The 27,746-nt window shown below is 45.4% G+C and overlaps 1 protein-coding gene across 1 annotated transcript in view; it reads left to right on the top strand.

Moving 5' to 3' along the window:
• LOC140481577 (uncharacterized) overlaps positions 1 to 27,746 on the top strand; it is a 132,346-nt gene that overhangs the window by 54,347 nt on the left and 50,253 nt on the right. Inside the window, 2 exon segments of the mRNA XM_072578007.1 lie at positions 9,293 to 9,765; positions 19,805 to 20,444. Coding sequence (XP_072434108.1) covers positions 9,293 to 9,765; positions 19,805 to 20,444 — 1,113 coding nt within the window.

Consider the following 27,746-nt stretch of genomic DNA (forward strand, 5'->3'; position numbering starts at 1 on the left):
AGCCATTTTGGCGTGAACGATTTGGCGTGGCCTGTTTGGCACAACCTATTTTGCCACAGACCCATTTAGGTGCAGATATACGGTAGTCATCAACGAAAATCAACATAATAGTAGAATTATTAAATGGGTAGTTTCCAGTGGTTTGTAGTTATCATTAAAATAACTAGTCATCAAAGAAGAACAGCTGTGGAGGGAACTTTACAAGTGATTAACGAGTGCTTCGAAAATTTGTCGGAAGCTTGCCAAGGAACAATGCCTAACAACAGAAAGCTGAAGAAAATGGTTTGTAGGACAAGGAAAGAAATTGGTGCTTTCCCAGTAAATCCAAGAAATTTAGAAGAACTTGTAATTCCAGACAGCTTTAAAACATATTCTGTTAATGAATATAATGAAGAATAATTTTTACTAGCCAACAGCGGTAGCACCACCTGCAGAATTCTTATATTTGGAAGAAAAAGGAATGCCGAGTTTCTGAAACAATCAAAAAAGTTATATGTTGATGGGACATTCAAAATTTCCCCACCTCTATTTTCACAAGTTTGTTATTTTAGCGGAAATACATAAAGGTGTGTTCCCACTGTTGTATGCTTTACTCCCAAATAAGTTACAAACAACATATGATAAATTATTTGAAATGGTTCTGGAAATAGAGCCTGAATGCCGCCCTGACATTATCAACTGTGACTTTGAACTTGTACATCTCGTGGCGGGGCACGATATTATATTTTCTTTTTCTTTAGAAATTTTGAAGAACCACAGTTAGAAGTGGACTAATCACAGACTAAATGCAGTTAATACACAAATAACTACAAGCTACTGGAAACTACCCATTTAATAATTCTACTATTATGTTAATTTTCGTTGATGACTACCGTATGTCTGCGCCTAAATAGGTCTGCAGCAAAATAGGCTGCGCCAAACAGGCCACACCAAATCGCTCGCACCAAAATGGCTGCCCCGAATGGTCCTAAATCCCTTTCTGCTACTCCACCAATCTTCGTGTCATCTGCAAACTTGCTGATCATACCAACAGTGCCCTCTTCCAGATTATTTATGTATATTACAAACAACAGTGGCCCCAACACTGACCCCTGTGGAACACCACTGGTCACCTTTCTCCATTTCGAGAAACTCCCTTCAACTGCTACTCTGTCTCCTGTTGCTCAACCAGTTCTTTATCCACCTAGCTAGAACACCCTGCACACCATGTGACTTCACTTTCTTCATTCGTTTACCATGGGGAACCTTATCAAACGCCTTACTAAAGTCCATATATATGACATCAACAGCCCTTCCTTCATCTATCAACTTGGTCACTTCCTCAAAGAACTTAAAGTTGGTAAGGCATGATCTCCCCTGCACAAAACCGTGTTGCCTATCACTGATAAGCCCATTCTTTTCTAAATATAAATAGATCATATCCCTCAGTATCTTCTCCAGCAACTTTCCCACCACTGAAGTCAGGCTCACTAGTCTGTAGTTACCCGCAATAAGGGGGACAACATGAGCAACCCTCCAGTCCTCCGGTGTCTCACCTGTGTTTAAGGATGCCGCAAAGATATCTGTCAGGGCCCCAGCTATTTCCTCTCTCGACTCCCTCAGCAACCTGGGATAGATCCCATCCGGTCCTGGGGATTTGTCCACCTTAATAACCTCTAGCCTACCCAACACATCTTCCCTACTTATGTCAACGTGATCCAGACTATTCAAACATCTATCTCTCATCTCAACATTCATCATGTTCCTCTCCTCAATGAACACTGATGCAAAGTAATCATTCAGAATCTCACCCGTTCTCTCAGGTTCGACACACAGCCTTCCTTCGTTATCCTTTAGTGGGCCAACCCTTTCTCTCGTTACCCGCTTGCTTCTTATATAAGAATAAAATGCTTTGGGATGCTCCTTAATTCTGCTCGCTAAAGCTATTTCATGACCCCTTTTTAGCCCGCTTGATTCCTTGTTTAAGACTTGTCCTACTCTTCCAGGGCCCGTTCTGTTCTTAGTTGCCTAGACTTTATGTACGCTTCCCTTTTCCTCTTGGCTTGTCATACAATTTATCCTGTCCTCTACGATTCACGAATCTTGTCCTTCCTATCCTTTGCCTTCAACGGGACTTGCCTATCCTGCACTATCTTTAGCCTCCCACATCTCAAATGTGGACTTCCCTTCAAATAGCTGTGTTCAACCCACATTTCCGAGCTCCTGCTTAATTTTGATATAATTGGCCTTGGCCCAGTTTAGTACTCTTCCCTTAGGACCACTGTCTTCTTTATCTACGCATATTCTAAAACTTACAGCATTATGGTCACTGTTCCCAAAGAAATCCCCCACTGCAACTTCGACCACCTGTCCTGGCTCGTTGCCCAGTACCAGGTCCAATGTGGCCCCTTCCCTCGTCGAACTATTGACATACTGCTCTAGAAAACTCTCCTGGACGCTTCTTACAAATTCTACCCCATCCAGACCTCTGACGTTAAATTAATGGGCTTGACACCAATTACCGGCTGTGCATGAGGGAACAGTGGGGCTGAAGTCCTATTATTGTGGTGTTAACCCATTGTCGGAGAAATTTGCCCAATAAAGTAGAGACCACACAAACCAGATCGGGTGAAATTGACATGCTGTTTATTATAAGCGATATCGCCGGAAGAGAAACTGACTTGGCTGACACAGAACTGACGGTCTGTACAGGTAGATGAGAATTTCATTACCCAGAGCTGAGGATGAGACCAGTTTTTATAATAATGCTGTACAGTAAGGCTAATTGGAAATGGAGTAATCTCGTTATAATGATGCTCATTGGAAAATAGTTATCGGAGGAATTCTCTCCACAAAGTAACATTCTGACAGTATTGATGGTTCTGGAGGTTCCATTCCTCTTCACAAGTCGGTGTTAATGTCTCCTCTGAAATGGTGAGGTGTTTCCATTGCCTTGTCCTCGGAGCAATGCTCTTGCTGGTGCCTTTATGTCTCACCAGTTCTTTGTGTGGCTTTGGTATTGCGGGGTTGGGAAATTGCCCTCAGGGCTTTGGGATAGCTGTGGTGCCCTGTCATTGTTAGTGGGAGCTTGAAGTGTATTTCCTTGTCTGTGAGTACTGTCTAATTTGGCTTGTCAGCCTGCTTGGTCCCTTGCTGAGGCATTCTGGGTTTTTATTTGTACCGTTGGCCAATTTTGCTTTTGTGGGCCTATTGTGGGTTGGCAGGGTGGCAGATCTGTTCCCACATCCATCATCTGCTGGGATCTTAGCATAGGTTTGTATCATTGGGATGCCCAGGTGATGAGACCGGGAGTATATAAAACCCTGTGGAGGTAGAATGGCCAAAGTGTAAGGTGGATAAATGAAGAGAGGCTTTGGAAGGTGATCACTGATTTATTCAACTGGCTGGTTGTTGAACCCTGTTCAACAATCAGAAAGGATTAGAGTATTTTCCCAGAATTATTTTGAAGGAATTCAGTCACTTCATGACAGTTTCTTTCAATCAGTAGCTCTCTCTTTTTGTGTTTCGGTTAAAACTTCACTTGTCTAAATAGATCATGAATTACAGACATCCCAGTGTTCTTTTAACAACCAATACAGTACTTGTGGAATTGACCATTGTTGGGCAGGGAACACTGTAGCAGCCAATCACACATAGCAAGATTCTGTTGATTGGCAATTTGATGTTGAACACAAAATTTGTTCAAATGAAAAAAGTGGTGGAGGCTGGTACAATTACAACATTTAAAAGGCATCTGGATGGGCATGTGAATAGGAAGGGTTTGGAGGGATATGGGCCAAGTGCTGGCAAATGGGACTAGATTGGGTTGGGATATCTGGTTGACGTGGATCGAAGGGTCTGTTTCTGTGCTGTATATCTCCAAGACTCTACGATGATGGATAAATATTGACCAAGACGTCAGGGATAGCTCCTCTGATTTTTTTTTGGAGTGGTGCCTTGCGGTATTTCATGTCCACTTGAGAAGGCAAGTAGGACCTAGTTTAACATTTCTTCCAAAAAGCATCATCTCTGACTTTGTTGTGCACCCTTGGGATTGTATTCAGGTGGAGAATATTCCTTGTTTAGGGCAGGGATTGGGAGCCTGTCATCTGGGTAGGCTCCCTCTTCAGGGTGAACACCATTGGAGGGCGAAGGTGGGAGGTGCATTGAGGTCAGGAGGCCTGCTCTTTACCTGACCCTGCTAAGTGCTGAGGGAAGGGGAGCTGACTTAAATTGTCTGGCTTCAGGAGCTGATGATGCTGTACGATTCTGGGAGAGAAGCTAGAGGAGTTGGGGGGTAACGGGGAAGGGGGGAGACACTATTCTCTGACAGGAAGATTGTGGTGCACGATGGTGTGGCTGGCGCTATGATGTGGGAATCAAGTTTGTGTGAAAATGGGAGCACTAATGGGCTGCTCGCTGGGCTGAGCCAGTACCTGTCTCCATGCAGGTTGCAGGGCTATAAATGAGTTGTGTATTTATTTAGGACATTTAACTGTTGTAGTCTGCAGGGTTGTGCTAAGGAAGGTTGCAGTGGATGAAGGTCCAAAAAAAGCAGGAGGCACTTACAGACTGGTTTTGAGGGTGGTGGAAAATCATCAAGGTCTGAGCCAGTTCAGGCCTAGTGGATGATGTCTGTGTGGTGAAATTCATGTGGAGCTTGCTGCTGTTTGATGTTTTGTTCAGGGATGTGCAGGCATTGTAATTTCCCCCCCCCCCCCCCCCCCCCCCCACCCTGTTGTTGGAGGTTAGACCATCTCTCCAGATCCACCCTCTGCTGTTGTGCCAACATCTATGTATTATTGGTATTCATCCGGGATGTGGGCATCATTGGCTCGGCCAGCATTTATTGCCCATCCCTAATTGCCCAGAGGGCAGCTCCGTGTCAGCCACATTGCTGTGGGTCTGGAGTCACATGTAGGCCACAAACTCTCAGCAGTTTCCTTCTTGAAAAGGCATCGGTGAATCAAATGGGCTTTTCCAACAATCAATAACGGTTTCATGGTCATCATTAGCTCCTTCATTGCAGATTTTTACTTGGTTCAAATTCCACCATCTGCTGAGGTGGGATTTGAACCTGGGTTCCCCAGAATGTCATTGAGGTCTCTGGATTGACAGTCTAGTGATAAAACCACTAGGCCTCCCCACCCCTGTAAAGAAAATGGGGGTGGGGGGATTGTGATCAACCTCAGATAACCCAAACACAAAATAAGGTACTTGGAATCTCCTTGGTGGGCATTTATAGACTCTTTGGCAACATCTGCATTTTCTGTTCACACTTTGAGATAATCAAATTCCCTGGTTTAGTTTGTTATTTCCACGTGGACTTCATTTTTAAGAAAATCAAAAGCTGCAAAAAACAGGATATGAGTTAGTGTTCAACCCTCTCTGCTCCTCGTTCCTTCACCTGAAATCTCTAGTCATTGTTCAGCGAACAGTTCCTCAGCGACAATGATTGTCCATACCGCATACCAGTTATCACTCTTTGGAAATGCAGGAAATTCAACCATGGGAGGTATCCCAGTGGATGTGCCACCTCTGCCTGACCTGTTTGCTTCCTACAAAGGGGCCTCTGAATGATATAGAGGTTCACATGTTGTTTAATTTTTTTTCTGCAAACTGTGCACCGCCCCTTTTGTTCCACCCCTTTTGTTTCGCCCCTTCTCCCTCCCCCTCCCCCACCCTCGACCCATTGACAACGCGGAAGTGGCCCTGTCAGTTTGAGTGAAACTCCCTCTCTTTGGGCAACTCTTCGTCCTGGGAGGGGGGGAGGGGAGAAATCTATTCACTTGTGGCAGTTGGACTGAAATGCATATCGGATTCACATGTAACATGAGCAAGAATATGCCTCTTTTCACATGAGGTCAGGTTCATCGTGACTCTGCAAGCCAAACAGTAGCCTGTGGGAACTGGTGGGGTGTGATGGGGGTTGCCTGCACACAGGGGCCAGATAGAAGGTTCATGACAGTTCTTCAGTGCAGCAACCCAGCTCCCAGAACCTCATCCCTCCAACTCCCAACCATCCTCACATTGTACGTGTCCTCCCACACCCTCTGTGTACAGCCACTCACCCAGAGTGAACTCTGTATAATTGAATCTGGGGGGAAACAACTGTCAAAATTCCATTAATTCTGCAACAATGCCTGTAGCATGGAAGGTTACAATGTAATACCACAGTTTAAGAAAGGAAGGAGTTAAATAGAAAACAGGGAACCACAAATGTGTTAGCCTAATGTCAGCGATAGGAAATCTATTATCAGTAATGTGATTACTGAATGTTTAGAAAATAATTGCCAGATTGGACAATCAATGTTGATTTATGAAATGGAAATCTGCTTTGACAAACTTTTAGATGAAACTTTAGAGGACACTCACAGCAGAATTGGTTGGGGGAATCAAAGGGATGGGGTGCATTTGGATTTTCAAAAACTTTCACTTAAATCCCACATAGGCTGTTAGTAAACAGAATTAAAGCACATGCGATTGAGGGTGTCATAATCACATGGATTGAGGATTGGTTGACAGATAGAAAAGAGATTAGGAATTAATGGGGCATTCTCAGTCTGGCAAACTGACAAGTGGGATATCATAGGATCAGTATTTGAGCCTCAGCTGGTCACAATATATATCCATGATTTGGATTTCCAAAGTTTGTAGAGGACCCAAAATTTGGTGGGAATGTAAATTGTGAGATGGATTCAAAGAGGTCTCAAGGGCATTTAGACAAACTAAGTGGCTGATGGAATATAATGTGGAAAAGTTGGGGTTATTTACATCTGTGCGAGGAGAATGGTGCAGAAGTTTCGAGAAGCTTAATGGCTTACTCCTGTTCCTACCTTCCTGGCATTAAATGCATATTCTTTTATTACAGCCTCTTAAACGCTTCAATTGTTTTTTTGGATCAATACACTGCCTGCTGTCCTAATACAATGATAAGTTGTTGAAACCCACCCAAATGTTCATAATGATTGAAGCAGGCATAATAAAAGCTTTCAACGACATTGCCAGAGCAGAACGATATCCTATTTCTGTTACAAAGCAGACAAAGCTGTCAGTCAATGGGGAGAAGCAGCTGCAGATTTTCTTTTCAGTTTTCATATTTAACCGATTAAAACCGATGGGTTTTATTTAACCGATACAGTTGTAAGTCAGTGTAAATCACAGTACAAAATATGACAGATTTGCTGTACATTTGGAAATGCACTATGGCATTTTCTCCAATGGAAAGAGAAATGTGATGTATGACACCACTGGCACAATGATGGTTAATATAATAGTTAACTTACCTTTCCAGGGAGATTCCTATGATTAATCACTGCAATTAAAACACTAGTAGATACAACATAAGATCGAAGTGTGATGTTGAAAGTGTCAACACATTTTTCTGAATGTTTCCAACTCCTCAGCAGCTTTCCCCGGTGGTTATGAACTTTCTGAGAAGGTGCTTTTGTTTTTTTACGGTTTCTGAAAATCATACCAACACACAGAAATAGAGTATAAGGGGAAATATAACTTTGTTTCTCAAAATAGGGATTGGACCTTAGATAAGGTGTGTGTGTACTTGTGTCCAAGGCTTTTTCCACCTGTATAAAGGCTCTAATGAAGAGTCATCTAGACTCAAAATGTTAGCTCGATCTCTCTCCTTGGATGCTGTCTGATCTGTGATTTCCAGCATTTTTTTATCTTCTGTATAAAGGCCAGGTATGAGGTTGCAGAGAGTTGTTTCTGTGACAAAAAAATTGTGTAGTGCTTAGTGATACAATTCACTCCTCCACTGGGAGACGATAATCCAGGGCTCTGATTCAGTATTAATGCAGACACTGATGTCTGCTGGAATGAAATCTGCTGTCCTTACCTAATCAGGTCTGCATATGACTCTAGAACCGTGTGACTGATCCTTCTGAAGTAGCCTCAAGGGCAATTAAGGAAAGGTAATAAATACTGGCTACTCCAGCAAAGCCCACATCCGTGCAAGAAGTGAAGAAAAGGGTTCTATATTGTGCCTCTCAGTCAGTGCATACTTGCATCTTTCAGACCAGTTGTACTGTTACCTTTGAATGTAATTTGATTACCAGTGTGTTCCAATGTCAAGTTATTAATTTAATAGAAGAGAGGTAAATACTTGATAACAAACATTGCTTCTGCAATCTACTTATCAAACCCATCTGGTTTCACCTTCTTTCTCACCTTCAACCAAACTTTCTGATACCAGAACTGAGAGGGTTGTTTGTGAGGACCTGGCTTTAGCTGATGCAATTGAAACAGTGAAGTGAAAGAACCTGAAAGTTGCATTTGTAAAACACCTTTAATACTTCGACATTCTGGAATGTTCAAAGTACACTTAATTGGCTATGATTGACTAGACACTTTTATGGAGGAAACGTGATAGTTTGTATACTGTAAGGCCCCAGAAACTGCAATATGATAAGTGGGAGGATCCATATTGACTGGGGGAAATTTTCTGCTATTCTTCAAATCATGTCATCCAGTTTTGTTTTGTCCACCAAGAAAAGCAAAATTCACTCATGAATTGTGGACCCCACTGCTGAGGTCAGCGTTTATTACCCATCCTTGATCACCCTGAACTAACTTGATTGGTCAGCCGTTTCGAAGATAGTTGAGAGTCGACTTATATTGCTGTCAATCTGGAGTCACATGCTAGACCAAATAAGGATGTAGATTTGCTGAAGGCCTTTATGATAATCATTGAGTCTTTATGACAATCATTATGCTGATCATTAGGCTAATTTAATTTTAATTGAATTCAGATTTCACCACCAGCCATGGTGGGTTTTGAACCATGTACCCAGAACATTAGCCAGGGGTTCCGGATTACCAGTCTGGTGACATCGTCACTCTGTCGCTGCTTAGCTGAAGCATGATGTTTCCAACAGTGCATTTCTGTCTTTGAAATTCACTGCGAGTGTCAGACTAGAGAGTGTTCCAATCCCTAGAGAGGGAGGTAAACCTGGCTGACAAACAAATTGCTGGAAAAGCTCAGGTCTGGCAGCATCTGTGGAGAAAAATCAGAGTTAACGTTTCAGGTCAAGTGACCCAAAATATGAACTCTGATTTATCTCCACAAATGCTGCCAGACCTGCTGAGCTTTTCCAGCAATTTCTGTTTTAGTTTCTGCTTTACAGCATCCACAGTTCTTTTGGGTTTTTATTAAGTCATGGCTTACACCAGGCAAGTTCAAGAGTAGGTGATGAATAAGTGGCACTTTGTGCCCCACTGCCTCTTTCCACTGTCTGTTTACTGTTATCATTATTCCAGTCTGCCCTGAATGTTGCCTCATCTTCTTCCTCCTCAGGTGGTACAGGCTGTCTTCAAAGCCTGGTCAGAAAGAGAAGGAGCGAGGAGAGATTCAGGTGATCATAGAGTTTGTGCGCAATAACATGACAGCCAGCATGTTCGACCTGTCCTCAAAGGAGAAGCCCCGCTCAGCACTGGGCAAACTGAAGGACAGGGTGAAAGGCAAGAAGAAGCTCGATAACTCTCTGATGGCCGAGTCTGCGTCAGCCATTGTGCCGAGCAGTGTGGGGCAGATCATCAGTGATGAGGAGTTCAATGAGAAGGAGACGCTGCAGAAGAGGCCCAAGAAGGGTTTCTTCTCGAAACCCAAATTACATCGGTCATCACTGACAAAGTCCAACAGCTCCCTCAGCTCCCAGCAAAGTGTGAAGTCGCTGGAAAGTGTCAGCAGCAGCACTGGGCCTGTGACAGTAACGTCGCCCAAAGCCACTGGAGCTCCGTCTGGGTTCCATTCTCTGTTTAATGAGACAAGTAAGGAGCCTCTCTTCAACTGAACCTTTTCTCTCAGTCACAGAGGGGCATTTTAAAACTGGGGTACCAAGCTCTTTCCAATACTAAGAATGATGTAAGTGAATAGTACTTTCCCAGTGGGTACAGCACGGGGTAAAGCTGCCTCTCCTCTTTCAAACCGAAAGTAAAGCTTCCTAAACACCATGTCCATCAAACACTCCTAGTACAGGAACAGCATGAGGTCAGACACAGTGAGGTAGACTTTATTCTAAAAGTCAAGCTAACTCTACACTTTCTCCATCAAACCCATCCAGTAGAGTGAAACTCTGCACTGTCCCCACAAAACACTCCCAGGATAGGTACAGCATTGACCTAGATGCAGAGTAAAGCTCTTTCTACTCTTTTAAACTGAAAGTAAGGCTGCCTCTACACTGTCCGCATCAAGCACACTCCCAGGATACAGACAGCACAGGGTTAGATACAGAGTAAAGCTCCGCTGGAGTCTTCAGTCCAACCCTGTAATGATAGTCTACTGTTTTTGATGAAGGACTTATGCCCGAAAAATTGATTCTCCTGCTCCTCTGATGCTGCCTGACCTGCTGTGCCTTTTCAGCGTCACACCTTTTGACCCTGATCTCCAGCATCTCACTTTCTTCTGTTCCTTACTTGTCCACCTTAATTCATCCATATGATTCAGCTCAATTGTTTCCTGAAAGTTTCATATTCTCACTGCCGTCAAAAGAAGTTTCTCCAGAATTCCCAGCTGGATTTATTAGTGACTCTCCTTGTATTGATAGCCCCTAGAGTCATTGAGATGTACAGCATGGAAACAGACCCTTCAGTCCAATTTATCCATACTGACCAGATATGCTAACCTAATCCATTACGATTTGCCAGCACTTGGCCCATATCTAAACCCTTCCTATTCATGTACCCATTTAGATGCCTTTTAAATCTTGTCATTGTACCAGCCTCCTCCTTCTGGCAGCTCATTCCATCACGCACCACCCTCTGCGTGAAAATGTTGCTCCTTAGGACCGTTTTAAATTTTTCTTCTCTCACTTTAAACCTATGCCCTGTAAGTCTGCTCCCCCCCCCCCCCACCTAGAAAAGATTTTGACTGTTTATCCTATCCATTCTCCTCATGATTTTACAAGCTCCTATAAGGTCATCCCACAGCCTCTGACACACCTGGGAAAACAGCCCCAGCCTATTCACCCTCTCTCCATAGCGCAAATCCTCTAACCCTGCCAACATTCTTGTAAATATTTTCTGAACCCTTTCAAGTTTCACAACATCCTTCCTTCCTATAGGAGGGGGACCAGAATTGCACACAATATTCCAAAAGTGGTCTAATCAAGATCCGCAACATGACCTCCCAACTACTGTACACAACATTCTGACCAATAAAGGAAAATATACCAAATGCCGCCTTCACTATACTATCTACCTGTGACTCCACTTTCAAGGAGCTATGAACTTGCGTTCCAAGATCTCTTTGTTCAGCAACAATCCCCAGGACCTTCCCATAAGGCGTATAAGTCCTGCTCTGATTTGCTTTTCCAAAATGCAGCACCTGACATTTATCTAAAATTAAACCCCATATCCCGCCACTCAACCTGTTGGCCCATCTAATCAAGATCCCATTGTAATCTGAGGTAACCTTCACTGTACACTACACCTCCAATTTTGGTGTCATCTGCAAACTTACTAACTATACCTCCTATGTTCACATCTAAATCATTAAATATATGACGAAAAGCAGTGGACCAAGCACCGATCCTTGTGGCACTCCACTGGTCACAGGCCTCCTGTCTGAAAAGCAACCCTCCACCACCACCCTCTATCCTCTACATTCAATCCAGTTCTATTTCCAAATGGCTAGTTCTCCTTGTATTCCATGAGCTCTAACCTTGCTAACCAACCTCCCATGAAGAACCTTACTGAAGTCCTTATAGATCACATCTACCACACTGCCCTCATCAATGCTCTTGGTTACTTCCTCAAAACACTCAGTCAAGTTCATGACATATGATTTCCCACACACAAAGCCATGCTGACTATCTCTAATCAGTCCTTGCCTTTCCAAATACATGTACATCCTGTCCCTCAGGATTCCCTGCAGCAACTTACCTATCACTAATGTCAGGCTTACTGGTCTATAGTTTCCTGGCTTGTCCTTACCACCTTTCTTAAATAGTTAGCCAACCTCCAATCTTCTCACCTGTGGCTATCGATGATACAAATTGCTAGGCCCAACAATCACTTCACTAGCTTCCCACAGAGTTCTCGGGTACACTTGATCAGGTCCTGGGGATTTATCCACTTTATGCATTTTAAGACATCCAGCACCACTACCTCTGTAATATGGACATTTTTCAAGGTGTCACTATTTATTTCCCCACATTCTGTATCTTCCATGTCTGTCTCCACAGTAAACATTGATGCAAAATACTCATTTAGAATCTTCCCCATCTCCTGCGGCTCCACACAAAGGTTGCCTTTCTGATCTTTGAGGGGCCCTATTCTCTCCCCAATTACCCTATTGTCCTTAATGCCCTATTGCCATAGTCTTATGTACATTAGTCAGAGGTAAATGTAGGGGAATGCATCTGGGTGGGTTACTGTTCGGGTCAGTTTGAACTTGTTGTACTGAAGGGCCTGTTTCTATACTGTAGGGAAACTAATTTAATCCAATGTATTTATAAAATCCCTTTGGATTCTTCTTAACCCTATTTGCCAAAACTATCTCATGTCCCCTTTTTGCCCTTCTGATCTCCCTTTTATGTATCATCCTACTGCCTTTTCTCCCTTTAAAAGGATTCACTCAATCTATCCTGGCTATACTTGACACACTTCCTTCTTTTTCTTAACCGAAACCTCAATTTCTCCAGACATCCAGCCTTCCCTATTCCTACCAGCCTTCCCTTTCACCCTGACAGAAAGATACTATCTCTGGACACTCATTATCTCATTCCTGAAGGCTTCCCATTTTCCAGCTGCCCCTTTACCTGTGAACATCTGCCCCAATCGGCTTTTGAAAGTTCTTGCCCAATACCATCAAAATTGGCCTTTCTCCAATTTAGAACTTCAACTTTTAGATACTTTCCCATCATGGTTTTAAAACTCATAGAACTATGGTCGCTGACCCCAAAGTGCTCCCCCACTGACACCTCAGTCACCTGCCCTGCCTTATTTCCCAAGAGTAGGTCAGGTTTTGCAACTTCTCTAGTCGGTACATCCACATACTGAACCAGAAAATTTTCTTATATGCACTTAACAAATTCCTCTCCATCTAAACCCTTAACACTATGGCAGTCCCAGTCGATGTTTGGAAAGTTAAAATCCCCTACCATAACCACCCTATTATTCTTACAGAGAGCTGAGATCGCCTGATAAATTCGTTTCTCAATTTCTTGCTGACTATTGGGGGGGTCGATAATACATTCCCAATAAGGTGATCATCCCTTTCTTATTTCTCAGTTCCAAATAACCACCTTGGATGTATTTCCAGGAATATCTTCCCTAAATACAGCCGTAATGCTATCCCTATATCAAAAATGACACTCCCATTCCACTCTTGCCTCCCTTTCTATCCTTCCTGTAGCATTTGTATCCTGGAACATTAAGCTGCCAGTCCTGTCCATCTCTGAGCCATGTTTCTGTAATTGCTATGATATTCCAGTCCCCTGTTCCTAACTATGCCCTGAATGTATTTGCCTTCCCTATTAGGCCTCTCGCATTGAAATAAATAAATTAATTTATCAGTCCTACCTTGTTCTCTGCTTTATTCCTTCCTGCCCTGACTGTTTGACTCGCTCCCTTTCCCAGCTGTACCAGTCTCAGATTGATCTCTTTCCTCACTATCTCCCTGGTTCCCACCTCCCCACCTTATTAGTTTAAATCCTTCTTTCAGATAACTGAGATCTCCTTACAAATTTGTTTCTCAATTTCCCTCTGACTGTTAGGGGGTCTATAATAAAATCCCAATAAGGTGATCATCTCTTTCTTGTTTCTCAGTTCCACCCAAATAGCTTCCCTGGATGTATTTCCGGGAATATCCTCCCTCAGTACAGCTGTAATGCTATCCCTTATCAAAAATGCCACTCCCCCTCCTCTGTTGCCTCCCTTTCTATCCTTCCTGTAGCATTTGTATCCTGGAACATTAAGCTGCCAGTCCTGCCCATCCCTAAGCCACGTTTCTGTAATTGCTGTGATATCCCAGTCCCATGTTCCTAACCATGCCCTGAGTTCATCTGCCTTCCCTGTTAGGCTTCTTGCATTGAAATAAATGCAGTTTAATTTATTAGTCCTACCTTGTTCTCTGCTTTGTCCCTGCCTGCCCTAAGACTGTTTGACTTGCTTCTTTCCTTTACAGTACCAGCCTCAGATGATCTCTTTCCTCACTATCTCCCTGGGTCCCATTACTCATTACTCATTTAAATCCTCCCGAGCAGCTCTAGCAAATCTCCCTGCCAGCATATTAGTGCCTTTCCAATTCAGGTGAAATCCATCCTCCTTATATAGGTCACTTCTACCCCAGAAGAGATTCCAATGATTCAAAAATATGAATCCTTCTCCCATACACCAGCTCCTCAGCCACGCATTCATCTGCTTTAGCCTCCTATACCTACCCTACTGGCTCGTCCCAACAGGAATAATCTAGATATGACTACCCTTGAGGACCTCTTTTTAAAGTTCCTGCCTAATTTCCTATATTCTCCCTTTAGAATCTCGTCCTTTTTCCCTTTCCTTCCTAATTCGTTAATTTCAATATGTGCAATGATCTCCTGCTGGTCCCTCTCCCCTTTGAGAACATTCTACACCCTCTCTGAGATATCCATGATCCTGGCACCAGGGAGGCAACACACCATTCTGATTTTTCGCTGCTAGCCACAGAAACGTCTGTCTGTGCCTCAGTCTAGAGACTCCCCTCTCACAATCGATCTCTTGGAACCTGCTGTACCCCTCATTGGATTAAAGCCAGTCTCGATACCAGAAACTTGGTTGTTTGTGCTACGTTCCCTCAGAGTCCATCACTCCCTACATTTTGCAAAACTGCATACTTGTTGAAATGGCCACAGAAGACTCCTGCACTACCTGCCGAGCTCTCTTACCTTTCCTGGAGTTAACCCATCTTATGTGACTGTATCAGCAAATTTTTTTCCCTTCCTATACCAACCTTCTATCACATCTCCTTGGTCTTGTACATTCCTCATTGCCTCTATCTGTCGCTCCAGTCGATCCATTCGATCTGATCGGACTCTCAACCCTAAACTCCCACATCTGACAAGAAGAGCATATCACTCTACTTAAGGCTATTTTTGCTGCTTTCAACCTACAGACCCAGAAAACAGCACCGTCTTATTCCTCTACAAAACACTGCTCCAGGCTAACGTAATACTTATGACTTACATTTTTAAGTTTAATCAAGAGACATATCTCAATAAAACATGTAATCTAGAAAGAATTCACTCTACTCACTATTGTAGATTTACAGCAAGACTATACTTAAAACTATTCACTTATCTGTTTCTGTGCTGTGACCTCTCCCAAAAAGGTTCCTCCAAGGTCAATAGTGAATTACTCTGTTAATTTTCCTAGACGCACTCTGAATCCAGTGATACAAAGGCAGTAACTGTGCAGGTTCACTGCTGTGTCAGTTAGCAGTGTGGTTGTCTTCGTCTCTCTCCTGCACAAACCATGTGTTGCCTTTGTCTGTTCCTCCTCTCCCTTTTAAAAGTGCTGTTGTTTTGACTTTTCTTTTCTCTCCAAAGTTCCAAAACAATGCGACAGCATATAAAACAGTAATTGCTGCTCCTGGAATTCAAGGAAATCAACTCCAACACCTAAAATACCTCAAAAAAGGAGCAGCCTATTACAGCCAGAAATTTTTCCTGTCCTCTATCTTAGATCTAAAATTTGCACAGGTCCTACAGCACAGAGACCAGACTTTGGACAAACTGGTCCATGCCAACCAAAATGTCCATCAACGCTAACCCCATTTCCCTGCATTTGGCCTATATCCTTCTAATCTTTTCCTATCCATGTATTTGTCCAAATGCCTTTTAAATGTTAATGTATCTGTCTCAACCACTTCCTCTGTCAGCTCATTCCATATGCATACCACTCTCTGTGTACAAAGGTTGACCCTCAGATTACCTTTTATTCTTTCCCCTCTAACCTTAAATTGATGCCCTCTAGGTCTTGATTCCCCAGTCCTGGAAAAAGAATGAGTGCATTCACCCTATCAATGCTATGATTTATACACTCCTATAAGATTCCCCCCTTTGTCTCTTTCACTCTAAAGAAAAGCTTGTCCAACCTCTCCCTATAACTAAAGCCGTTCAGTCCTGGCAACATTCTTGTAAATTTCTTCTGCACTCTTTCCAGTTTAATAACATCCTTCCTATAGCAAGGTGACAAAAACTGAACACAATATTCCAAGTGCAACCTCACCAACATCTTGGACAATTGCAACATAATTTCCCAACTTCTATACTCAGTGCCCTGACTGATGAAGCATCCGAGGAGCAGTAAAATCGATGTTTCGGGCAAAAGCCCTTCATCAGGAATAAAGGCAGAGAGCCTGAAGCGTGGAGAGATAAGCTAGAGGAGGGTGGGGGTGGGGAGAAAGTAGCATAGAGTACAATGGGTGAGTGAGGGAGGGGATGAAGGTGATAGGTCGGGGGCAGGGGGGAGGGTGGAGTGGATAGGTGGAAAAGAAGATAGGCAGGTAGCACAAGTTCGGACAAGTCATGGGGACAGTGCTGAGCTGGAAGTTTGGAACTGGGGTGAGGTGAGGGAAGGGGAAGTGAGGAAACTGTTGAAGTCCACATTGATGCCCTGGGGTTGAAGTGTTCTGAGGCGGAAGATGAGGCGTTCTTCCTCCAGGCATCGGGTGGTGAGGTAGCGGTGATGAAGGAGGCCCAGGACCTCCATGTCCTCGGCAGAGTGGGAGGGGGAGTTGAAATGTTGGGCCACAGGGCAGTGTGGTTGATTGGTGCGGGTGTCCCAGAGATGTTCCCTAAAGTGCTCTGCTAGGAGGCGTCCAGTCTCCCCAATGTAGAGGAGACCGCGTCGGGAGCAACGGATACAATAAATGATATTAGTGGATGTGCAGGTAAAACTTTGGATGTGGAAGGCTCCTTTAGGGCCTTGGATGGAGGTGAGAGAAGAGGTGTGAGCGCAGGTTTTGCACTTCCTGCGGTGGCAGGGGAAGGTGCCAGGATGGGAGAGTGGGATGTAGGGGGGTGTGGACCTGACCAGGTAGTCACGGAGGGAACGGTCTTTGCGGTAGGCGGAAAGGGGTGGGGAGGGAAATATATCCCTGGTGGTAGGGTCTTTTTGGAGGTGGCAGAAATGTCGGCGGATGATTTGGTTTATGCGAAGGTTGGTAGGGTGGAAGATGAGCACCAGGGGCGTTCTGTCCTTGTTACGGTTGGAGGGGTGAGGTCTGATGGTGGAGTTGCTGGATGTGGAAAGACCAAAGGGGTAGCCATGGGCACACGTATGGGCCCCAGCTATGCCTGTCTCTTTGTTGGCTATGTGGAACAGTTGATCTTCCGTAATTACACCGGCACCACTCCCCACCTCTTCCTCTGCTACATTGATGACTGCATTGGCGCCACCTCGTGCTCCCGCGAGCAATTCATCAACTTCACCAACACATTCCACCCTGATCTTAAATTTACCTGGACCATCTCTGACACCTCCCTCCCCTTCCTGGACCTCTCCATCTCCATTAGTGACGACCGACTTGACACTGACATTTTTTACAAACCCTCCGACTCCCACAGCTACCTGGATTACACCTCTTCCCACCCTACCTCTTGCAAAAATGCCATCCCGTATTCCCAATTCCTCTGCCTCCACTGTGTCTGCTCCAAGAAGGATCAATTCCACTACAGAACACACCAGATGGCCTCCTTCTTTAGAGACCACAATTTCCCTTCCCATGTGGTTAAAGATGCCCTCCAGTGCATCTTGTCCACATCCCGCACCTCCGCCCTCAGACCCCACCCCTCCAACCGTAACAAGGACAGAACGCCCTGGTGCTCACCTTCCATCCTACCAACTTTCGCATAAACCAAATCATCCACCGACATTTCCGCCACATCCAAAAAGACCCCACCACCAGGGATATATTTCCCTCCCCACCCCTTTCCGTCTACCGCAAAGACCGTTCCCTCCGTGACTACCTGGTCAAGTCCACGCACCCCTACAACCCACCCTCCCATCCTGGCACCTTCCCCTACCACCACAGGAATTGCAAAACCTGCGCCCACACCTCTTCCCTCACCTCCATCCAAGGCCCTAAAGGAGCCTTCCACATCCATCAAAGTTTTACCTGCACATCCACTAATATCATTTATTGTATCCGTTGCTCCCGATGCGGTCTCCTCTACATTGGGGAGACTGGGCGCCTCCTAGCAGAGCGCTTTAGGGAACATCTCCGGGTCACCCGTACCAATCAACCATACCGCCCTGTGGTCCAACATTTCAACTCCCCCTCCCACTCTGCCAAGGACATGGAGGTCCTGGGCCTCCTTCACCGCCATTCCCTCACCACCAGACGCCTGGAGGAAGAACGCCTCATCTTTCGCCTCGGAACACTTCAACCCCAGGCTTTCAATGTGGACTTCAACAGTTTCCTCACTTCCCCTTCCCCCAATTCACCCTAGTTCCAAACTTCCAGCTCAGCACTGTCCCCATGACTTGTCGTGACTTGTCCCACCTGCCTATCTTCTTTTCCACCTATCCACTCCACCCTCCCCCCACCCCCGACCTATCACCTTCATCCCCTCCCCCACTCACCTATTGTACTCTATGCTACTTTCTCCCCACCCCCCACCCTCTAGCTTATTTCTCCACACTTCAGGCTCTCTGCCTTTATTCCTGATGAAGGGCTTTTTCCCGAAACGTCGATTTCGAAGCTCCTTGGATGCTGCCTGAACTGCTGCGCTCTTCCAGCACCACTGATCCAGAATCTGGTTTCCAGCATCTGCAGTCATTGTTTTTACTGCCCTGACTGATGAAGGCCAGTGTACCACAAGCCGCCTTCACTGCCCAGTCTACCTATGACTCCAAAGTCCCTCTGTTCCACTGCATTCCTTAAGGTCTCTTCCATTCGTCATGAAACTCCGACCTTGGTGTGATTTTCCAAAATACAAGACCTCACACTTATCTGTATTAAACTCTGTCTGCAGTTTCTCGGCCCAGTTCCCCAGCTCATCCAGGTTCTGCTGCAATTTCTGATAAGCTTCTTCACTGTCCAATGATACCTCCTATTTTAGAGTCATCTCCAAACTTACTCATCATGCCTTGTACATTCTCATCCACACCATATTAAACAGCAATGGGCCCAGCACCGACCTCTGAGATATTCCACTCATCTCAGGCCTCCAGTCCGACAAGCATCCTTCCACTATTACCCTCTGCTTCCTACCATCAAGTCAATTATGTATCCAATTTACATAATTTGGATTCCATGTGATCTAACCTTTCAGAGCAGCCTATCACGTAGAACCTTATCAAAGGCCTTAACTGAAATCCATATCGACTACGTCTACTGCCCTGCCCTCGTCAACCTTCCTGGTCATGTCACCAAAGAACTCGAACAAATTTGTGAGGCATGATCTCCCATGCATAAAGCCATGCTGACTACTCCTAATCAAACCCTGTCTTTCCAAATGCATGGATATCTTATCACTCACAACCTTCTCAAGTAACTTACCTACCACAGGTATCAAGTTTACTCATCTCTAGCTCCAAGGTTTTTCTTTGCGACCCTCCTTGAATAAGGGCACAACATTCGCTACCCTCCACTCTTCTGGGAGCTCACCCATGGCTGATGATGATGCAAAATTGTGAACTAGAACTCTCAATTTATTGTCTAGCCTCTTGCAGTGTTCTGTAGTATGGTGTGGTATAATTGGTTGTGTTCAGGTACGTGGTGAGATTCAGTGTGTTTTGCCCGACTGAAATAAAACATGAGCTCTAGGATTACTGTCTGAATACAAATTGAGTTGTTGCATTTTTGTTTCTCTTTCCTGGTCAGTCGATGACAATCCGTCCTTACCTAAGAAAATGACGCACAAGAGGGCTCTTAGTGACGAGGTTGGCCAGACGAATGTACCCAACATCAAAGGCCTTGCACCAAAGACAAGCCCATTGTCCAGGTCATCGCTCTGCATCAATGGGAGCCACATCTACAGTGAGGAGCCTGCCTCCAAATCACCACCTAATTTATTCCCAGAATTGATGTCCCTGTCCCATTCCTCCCAGGATATTGCAAGCAAGAAAGACCCCCCTCCTTGGCCACCTTCCCTGGATGAGCCTGAGGTGACATCCAGGGACACAACAAAGATGGAGGCCAGGCTGATCCCTCCAGTCATCAGAGTGGCTGATGAAGAAGGTGCTCCCGTCCTGACTGGAGACAGTCAGAAGAAGGAGGAAGTCAAAAGCACATGGAGTCCCAAGCCTATTCATGCTGCTGCTCCCATTATCTCCACCGTCGAGCCAACAAAGAACATCCCAGATGAGACTAAGAAGGCCAGCATTTTCCCCTTTGGAAGTGAGAGCAAAGATTCCGAAAGCAAGAGATCCCGGACTCCATCGCCAGTGAGGAAATGCAGTTCTTTGGCGGAAAAGAGTAAAGGCAGTGGCTGGTTCGTGAAGGATGTGAATCACAAACCAAGGTCAGTGAGGTTATTAAAGTTCTGGGTAAATGGGCTGGATAAGAGGTACTTTAGATAGCTCTTCAATGGCTGTCCGGTGGTGAGGTTGACCTTCACTCTGTTCAGACTGAGAAAGTCAACTATATCACAGGACGTTCAATCAATTTCCAATATTTATCAGTCCTCCATAATTAAAATTGCCTTTGGGACATACCTGCACCTTATTTGGAGTGACAGTTCTTTCATTCCAGCCTACACTTCTGTGATCCTTTTTCTTAAAAAATAAAGGTGATGTTTGCTGTCAGTTTTGGTCTCCTCTCGTTAGAAGGGATATTCTGCATTGGAAGCAGTTCAAAGGAGGTTCAGTCAGCTGATTCCGGAGATAAAGCTGTTTCCCTGTGGGGAAATCTTCAGCAGTTTGAGCCAATGTTTGTTGGATTTTAGAAGGATGAGTAATGGTCTTAATAAGAATCTGAGTGGGCTCAACAGGGTTGAGGATGTTTTACCTTGTGAGGAAACCTAGAACAGGGATCATGGTTTCAAAATAGTCATCCATTTTAAGACTGACTTGGCAGAGATTTTCTGAATGTGTGGGTTTCTGTTCCCCAGAGAACAGTTGAGGCTGAATCATTGATGCTTGAGGCTGTGTTCAGAAGATTAATTGGCTAACAGTGAATCAAGGATAATGGAGGACAGGCAGAAAATGGGACTCAAGGCTACAATCAGCTCAGCCATGATATTATTGGTGGAGCAAACCTGATGGCCCAAATTGTCTACTGCTAGTTCTTATCTTTGAACAGATCTGATGAAGAACATACCTTGGTAACAACAGTTCAGACAAAGTATTGCATACAGATTAGAGCCTCTTAATTCCAGTGCACTGGTTGTCACTGATTAGTCTTGAGTAAAAACCTCTCAACTAAATAATTAGCTCTGAAACCTATTTCTGAGTGGCTCAGTAAGGATGCCGCATGCTTCTGAGTCAGAATTTTATGGATTTGAGTCCTGCTGTATAGGCTTGAGCATGAAATCCAGGCTAACACTCCAGTGCAGTGCTGAGAAAGTGCTGGGGAAACTCAGATCTGTCAGTGTCTGTGGAGAAACAGACTTAATATTTTTGGTCTCCACAGATGTTGCCAGACTTGCTGAGTTTCTCCAGCATTTTGTTTTTGTTGCAGATTTTCAGCATCCACTGTGTTTGGTTTTTTTGTATTAGGGAACACTCTACTTTTTAAAAAACATTTCAAGGGCATATTGCCATTACTGCTTTGGTCAGTATTTGTTGCTGAGGTGCCAAGAATTCTTGACATGGAAGTCAGATTGGGTACATTACAATTTCAGTTCAAAGTTTGCTCCAAACGACCTCTGTATTGGACACTGGGCACCAACATCTCAGGGTCATACACACCCCACATTCACAGACTTTAGTAGCCGATGTGCCTGCCTCAAGGTACATCTCTGATCCACTTTGAATATGTTCCTGCACTTTGCTGCACCTGATATAGAGAAATAAATTGAAAACCAAATAAGTAATTGCCTGGTGGTACAGACATTAAACTTTGCTGAAAGAAGACAAGAAATTAAAGCATTTCATCTTGTCCCCATAGAATCCCTACAGTACAGTCAGAGGCCATTCAGCCTATCGAGTTCATACCAACCCTCAAGATTATTCCACCCAGATGCATCCCCCTATCCTATCCTTGTAACTCTACAGACAATTTAACATGGCCAATCCACCTAACCTGCGGGACTGTGGGAAGAAATCCGTGCACCCAGTAGAAACCCACAGAAGTTAAAATATGTACAGATTCCTTTTGCAAGCGTTTAAACTGGGCCCTGTTTCATTGATTCTAGATCTGATTGACTTGTGGTAAGGACTCAAGGGGGAATTGTTACGTTACTGGGAATCGTTATTGAGTTCTCAGTAGTGAGAAAGATGAGCACAATTTGTCGGTCAACTTCAAAGGTCTCTAACAAAACTAGAGCAGTAAGATTAGAGACTTTAATTCATCTAATACAGACCGAGAAAGTACAGTGCTGATGGAGGAAAGGAGAAGAATTTGACATTTTTATATTTGTTGATGGGATGTGGGTGTCACTGACTAGACTAGTATTTATTGACAATTCCAAATTGCCCTGAGGCAGTAGCTGTGGGTCTGTAGGCCACAGCAGGTAAGGACAACAGACCTCCTTCCTGAGAAGACATTAATGAACCAGGTGGATTTCATCAGTAGTGAAACGGTTGTCATTCAAACATTTTTATTTCATTGAAATTATATTTCACCACATTACCACTAGGCCAATACCTTCCCCATGTGCAATATAGCTTTCTTACTGCTTACCAAGGAAGGGAACAAATATCAGACCTTGTTCTGGGTGGTCTAATACTGACAAAAACTACCCAGCTAAATTGGCAAAAAACCCTTTTGGTTTGGAGCACTAACAAAAAGAATCTAGAAAATATCAAAGAAATTAATGATTTTTTTTAATATTGATTTGTGGAATGTGGGCGTCACTGGTTGGGCCAGCATTTATTGCCCGACTGTAGTTGCCTTTGAGGAGGAGGTGAGCTGCTTTCTTGAACCGCTGCAGTCCACCTGCTGTGGGTTGACCCACAATGCCCTGAGGGAGGGAATTCTAAGGTTTTGACCCAGTGACACTGAAGGAACGGCGATATATTTCCAAGTCAGGATGGTGAATGGCTTGGAGGGAAACTTGCAGGGGGCGGTGTTCCCATGTATCTATTGCGCTTGTCCTTCCAGATGGTTGTGGTTTTGGTTTCAGAAGGTGCTAAGGGGATTTTTGAACTTCTGCAGTACACACCGCTGTTACTAAGCGTCAGTGATGGAAGGTATGAATGCTTGTGGATGTGGTGCCAATCAAGTGGGCTGCTTTGTTCTGGATGGTGTCAAGCTTCTTGAGTTTTGGTGGGTCTGCATCCATCCAGGCAAGTGGGGAGTATTCCATCACCCTCCTGACTTGTGCCTTAATGGTGGACAGGCTTTGGGGAGTCAGGAGGTGAGTGACTCACCACAATATTCCTAGCCTCTGACCTGCTCTTACAGCCACAGTGTTTATGTGGTGAGTCCAGTTGGTTTTCTGGTCTATGGTAAACCTAAGGATGTTGATAGTTGGGGAATTCAGTGATGGTAACACCATTGAATGTCAAGGTTGTTAGGTTGTCTTTTGTTAGTGATGGTCATAGCCTGGCACCTGTGTGGTGTGAATGATACTTGCCACTTGTCAGCCCAATCCTTGCTTTGTTCACATCTTGTTCATTTGAACATGGACAGTTTCAGTTTCTGAGGAGTTGCAAGTGGTGCTGAACATTGCAATCATTGCCAAACATCCCCACTTCTGACCTTAGGATGGAGGGAAGGTCATTGATGAAGCAGCTGAAGATGGTTAGGCCCGGGACACTAGCCTGAGGAATCTTTGCAGTCACATCCTCAATTTGAGATGACTGACCTGCAGTAATCACAACCTTTGGGAGAAGATTTGTAGCTCGGGTGCTCGTTGTTGTGGTTCTGTTCGCCAAGCTGGGAATTTGTGTTGCAGATGTTTCGTCCCCTGTCTAGGTGACATCCTCAGTGCTTGGGAGCCTCCTGTGAAGCGCTTCTGTGATGTTTCCTCCGGCATTTATAGTGGTTTGTCTCTGCCACTTCCGGTTGTCAGTTCCAGCTGTCCGCTGCAGTGACTGGTATATTGGGTCCAGGTCGATATGTTTGTTGATAGAATCTGTGGATGAGTGCCGTGCCTCTAGGAATTCCCTGGCTGTTCTCTGTTTGGCTTGTCCTATAATAGTAGTGTTGTCCCAGTCGAACTCATGTTGCTTACCATCTGCGTGTGTGGCTAAGGATAGCTGGTCGTGTCGTTTCGTGGCTAGTTGGTGTTCATGCATACGGATCATTAGCTGTCTTCCTGTTTGTCCTATGTAGTGTTTTGTGCAGTCCTTGCATGGGATTTTGTACACTACGTTGGATTTGCTCATGCTGGGTATTGGGTCCTTTGTCCTGGTGAGTTGTTGTCTGAGAGTGGCTGTTGGTTTGTGTGCTGTTATGAGTCCTAGTGGTCGCAGTAGTCTGGCTGTCAGTTCAGAAATGCTCCTGATGTATGGTAGTGTGGCTAGTCCTTTGGGTTGGGGCATGTCCTCATTCCGTTGTCTTACCCCCACAATTTCATCAACAGATGCCTAAGGGAATCTGTTTTTGGCGAATACATCGTAGAAGTGTTCTTCCTCTTTTTGCAGTTCTGGTGTACTGCATTGTGTTGTGGCTGTTTTGAACAGTGTCTTGATGCAACTCCTTTTATGTGTGTTGGGGTGGTTGCTTTCGTAGTTCAGGACTTGGTCTGTGTGTGTGTCTTTCCTGTAAACCTTTGTGGTGAATTCTCCGTTCGGTGTTCTCTGTACCATCACGTCTAGGAATGGGAGTTGGTTGTCCTTTTCTTCCTCTCTAGTGAGGTGGTAATCACAACCATCACCTCACTCATTGCTCATCATTCTCTCTGGATGAACATTTTTCACTTCATCTGAGTCCTAAATGGCTTGGGCAATAACATTTAACTGTGATCCCTAATTCTGGACTCACTAGTCATCAGGAACACCCTTCCTGTGTTTACCATGTCTAGTTCTATTGGTTTCTATTAAATTGTGCCCTTCATCCAAATTTAGTGAATGCAGTCCCAACCCATCTGGTCTCTCTTCATATGTTAATGCCATCCCAAGAAGCAGTCTGGTAAAGCTTTTATGCACTTCTTCTATAATCAGAACATGCTTCCTCAGATAAGGGGAGAAAAACTGCCCTCAGTACTCCAGATGTGGTCACACTAAGGCCCTGTACAGTTACAGCAAGGCATCCTGTAAACCAATAATGTAAAGATAAATTTGCTGTAGTTCCAGAGAACTGGTCTCATTCAAGAAAAATGACTGGTGCTGAGTTTAACCAGAGGTCACCATGCCTCAGGGAAGAGTGAGCTTGAGAAGCTGGGGCCATCATGGCAATATTAGCTGGTGAGGGAATTGAACTGTGCAGTAGTGGAGGACTTTCAGGGATGGGAGAGTTGGGGATGGATCAGTCAAATCCCTCTGAAGGGAGCAGATCCAAGGCTGCTGCATTCTGTGCAGTGAAAGGTATAACAGTTAATTTAAAATTGGAAAATGAGATTTGTGACCATGTTTGGAGCAAGTTTCAGTTAGGAGAACGTGAGGACTGCAGATGCTGGAGATCAGAGCTGAAAATGTGTTGCTGGAAAAGCGCAACAGATCAGGCAGCATCCAAGGAGCAGGAGAATTGATGTTTCGGGCATGAGCCCTTCTTCAGGAATGAGGAAAGTGTGCCAAGCAGGCTAAGATAAAAGGTAGGGAGGAGGGACTTGGGGGAGGGGCGTTGGAAATGCGATAAGTGGAAGGAGGTTAAGGTGAGGGTGATAAGGCGAGGGTGATAGGCCGGGGTGGGGGCGGAGAGGTCAGGAAGAAGATTGCAGGTTAGGAAGGTGGTGCTGAGTTCGAGGGTTGGGACTGAGACAAGGTGGGGGGAGGGGAAATGAGGAAACTGGAGAAATCTGAGTTCATCCCTTGTGGTTGGAGGGTTCCTAGGCAGAAGATGAGGCGCTCTTCCTCCAACTGTCGTGTTGCTATGGTCTGGCGATGGAGGAGTCCAAGGACCTGCATGTCCTTGGTGGAGTGGGAGGGGGAGTTGAAGTGTTGAGCCACGGGGTGGTTGGGCTGGGTGTCCCAGAGGTGTTCTCTGAAACGTTCCGCAAGTAGGCGGCCTGTCTCCCCAATATAGAGGAGGCCACATCGGGTGCAGCGGATGCAGTAAATAATGTGTGTGGAGGTGCAGGTGAATTTGTGCAGATATGGAAGAATCCCTTGGGGCATTGGAGGGAAGTAAGGGGGGAGGTGTGAGCGCAAGTTTTGCATTTCTTGCGGTTGCAAGGGAAGGTGCCGGGAGTGGAGGTTGGGTTGGTGGGGGGTGTGGACCTGACTAGGGAGTCACGGAGGGAGTGGTATTTTCAGAACGCTGAAGGGGAGGGAAATATATCCCTGGTGATGGGGTCTGTTTGGAGGTGGCGGAAATGACGGCGGATGATACGCTGTACATGGAGGTTGGTGGGATGGTAGGTGAGGACCAGTGGGGTTCTGTCCTGGTGGCGATTGGAGGGGCGGGGCTCAAGGACAGAGGAGCGGGAAGTGGAGGAGATGCGGTGGAGAGCTTCGTTGACCATGTCTGGGGGGAAATTGCGGTCTTTGAAGAAGGAGGCCATTTGGGTTGTTTGGTATTGGAACTGGTCCTCCTGGGAGCAGATGCAGCGGAGACGAAGGATTTGGGAATATGGGATGGCGTTTTTACAGGGGACAGGGTGGGAGGAGGTGTAGCCTAGGTAGCTGTGAGAGTTGGTCGGTTTATAGTAAATGTCCATGTTGATTCGGTCGCCCGAGATAGAAATGGAGAGGTGCAGGAAGGGGAGGGAGGGGTCTGAGACGGTCCAAGTAAATTTGAGGTCGGGGTGGAAGGTTTAGTAAAGTGGATGAACTGTTCAACCTCCTCATGGGAGCATGAGGATGCGCCGATACAGTCATCGATGTAGCGAAGGAAAAGGTGGGGGATGGTGCCAGTGTAGCTGCGGAAGATGGATTGTTCCACATATCCTGTGAAGAGCCAGGCATAGCTGGGGCCCATGCGGGTGCCCATGGCTACTCCTTTGGTTTGGAGGAAGTGGGAGGATTGGAAAGAGAAGTTGTTCAGAGTGCGGACCAGTTCAGTCAGTTGAAGGAGGGTGTCAGTGGAAGGGTACTGGTTGGTACGGCGGGAAAGGAAGACGCGGAGGGCTTTGAGTCCTTCGTGATGGGGGGATGGAGTATAGGGACTGGATATCCATGGTGAAGATAAGGCGTTGGGGACTGGGGAAGCAAAAGTCATGGAGGAGGTGGAGGGTGTGGTGGTGTCCTCCACCGCCTCCAACCTCATAGTCCCACAACCCCGCACCGCCCGTTTCTACCTCCTGCCCAAAATCCACAAACCTGACTGCCCCGACCGACCCATTGTCTCAGCCTGCTCCTGCCCCACCGAACTCATCTCTGCATACCTCGACACGGTCCTGTCCCCCTTAGTCCAAGAACTTCCCATCTACATTCGGGACACCACCTATGCCCTCCACCTCCTCCATGATTTTCGCTTCCCCAGTCCCCAACGCCCTTATCTTCACCATGGACATCCAGTCCCTATACTCCATCCCCCCATCACGAAGGACTCAAAGCCCTCCACTTCTTCCTTTCCCGCCGTACCAACCAGTACCCTTCCACTGACACCCTCCTTCGAC

This window comes from Chiloscyllium punctatum, chromosome 1 (genome assembly GCF_047496795.1).
Source record: "Chiloscyllium punctatum isolate Juve2018m chromosome 1, sChiPun1.3, whole genome shotgun sequence".
Classification (NCBI taxonomy): domain Eukaryota; kingdom Metazoa; phylum Chordata; class Chondrichthyes; order Orectolobiformes; family Hemiscylliidae; genus Chiloscyllium; species Chiloscyllium punctatum.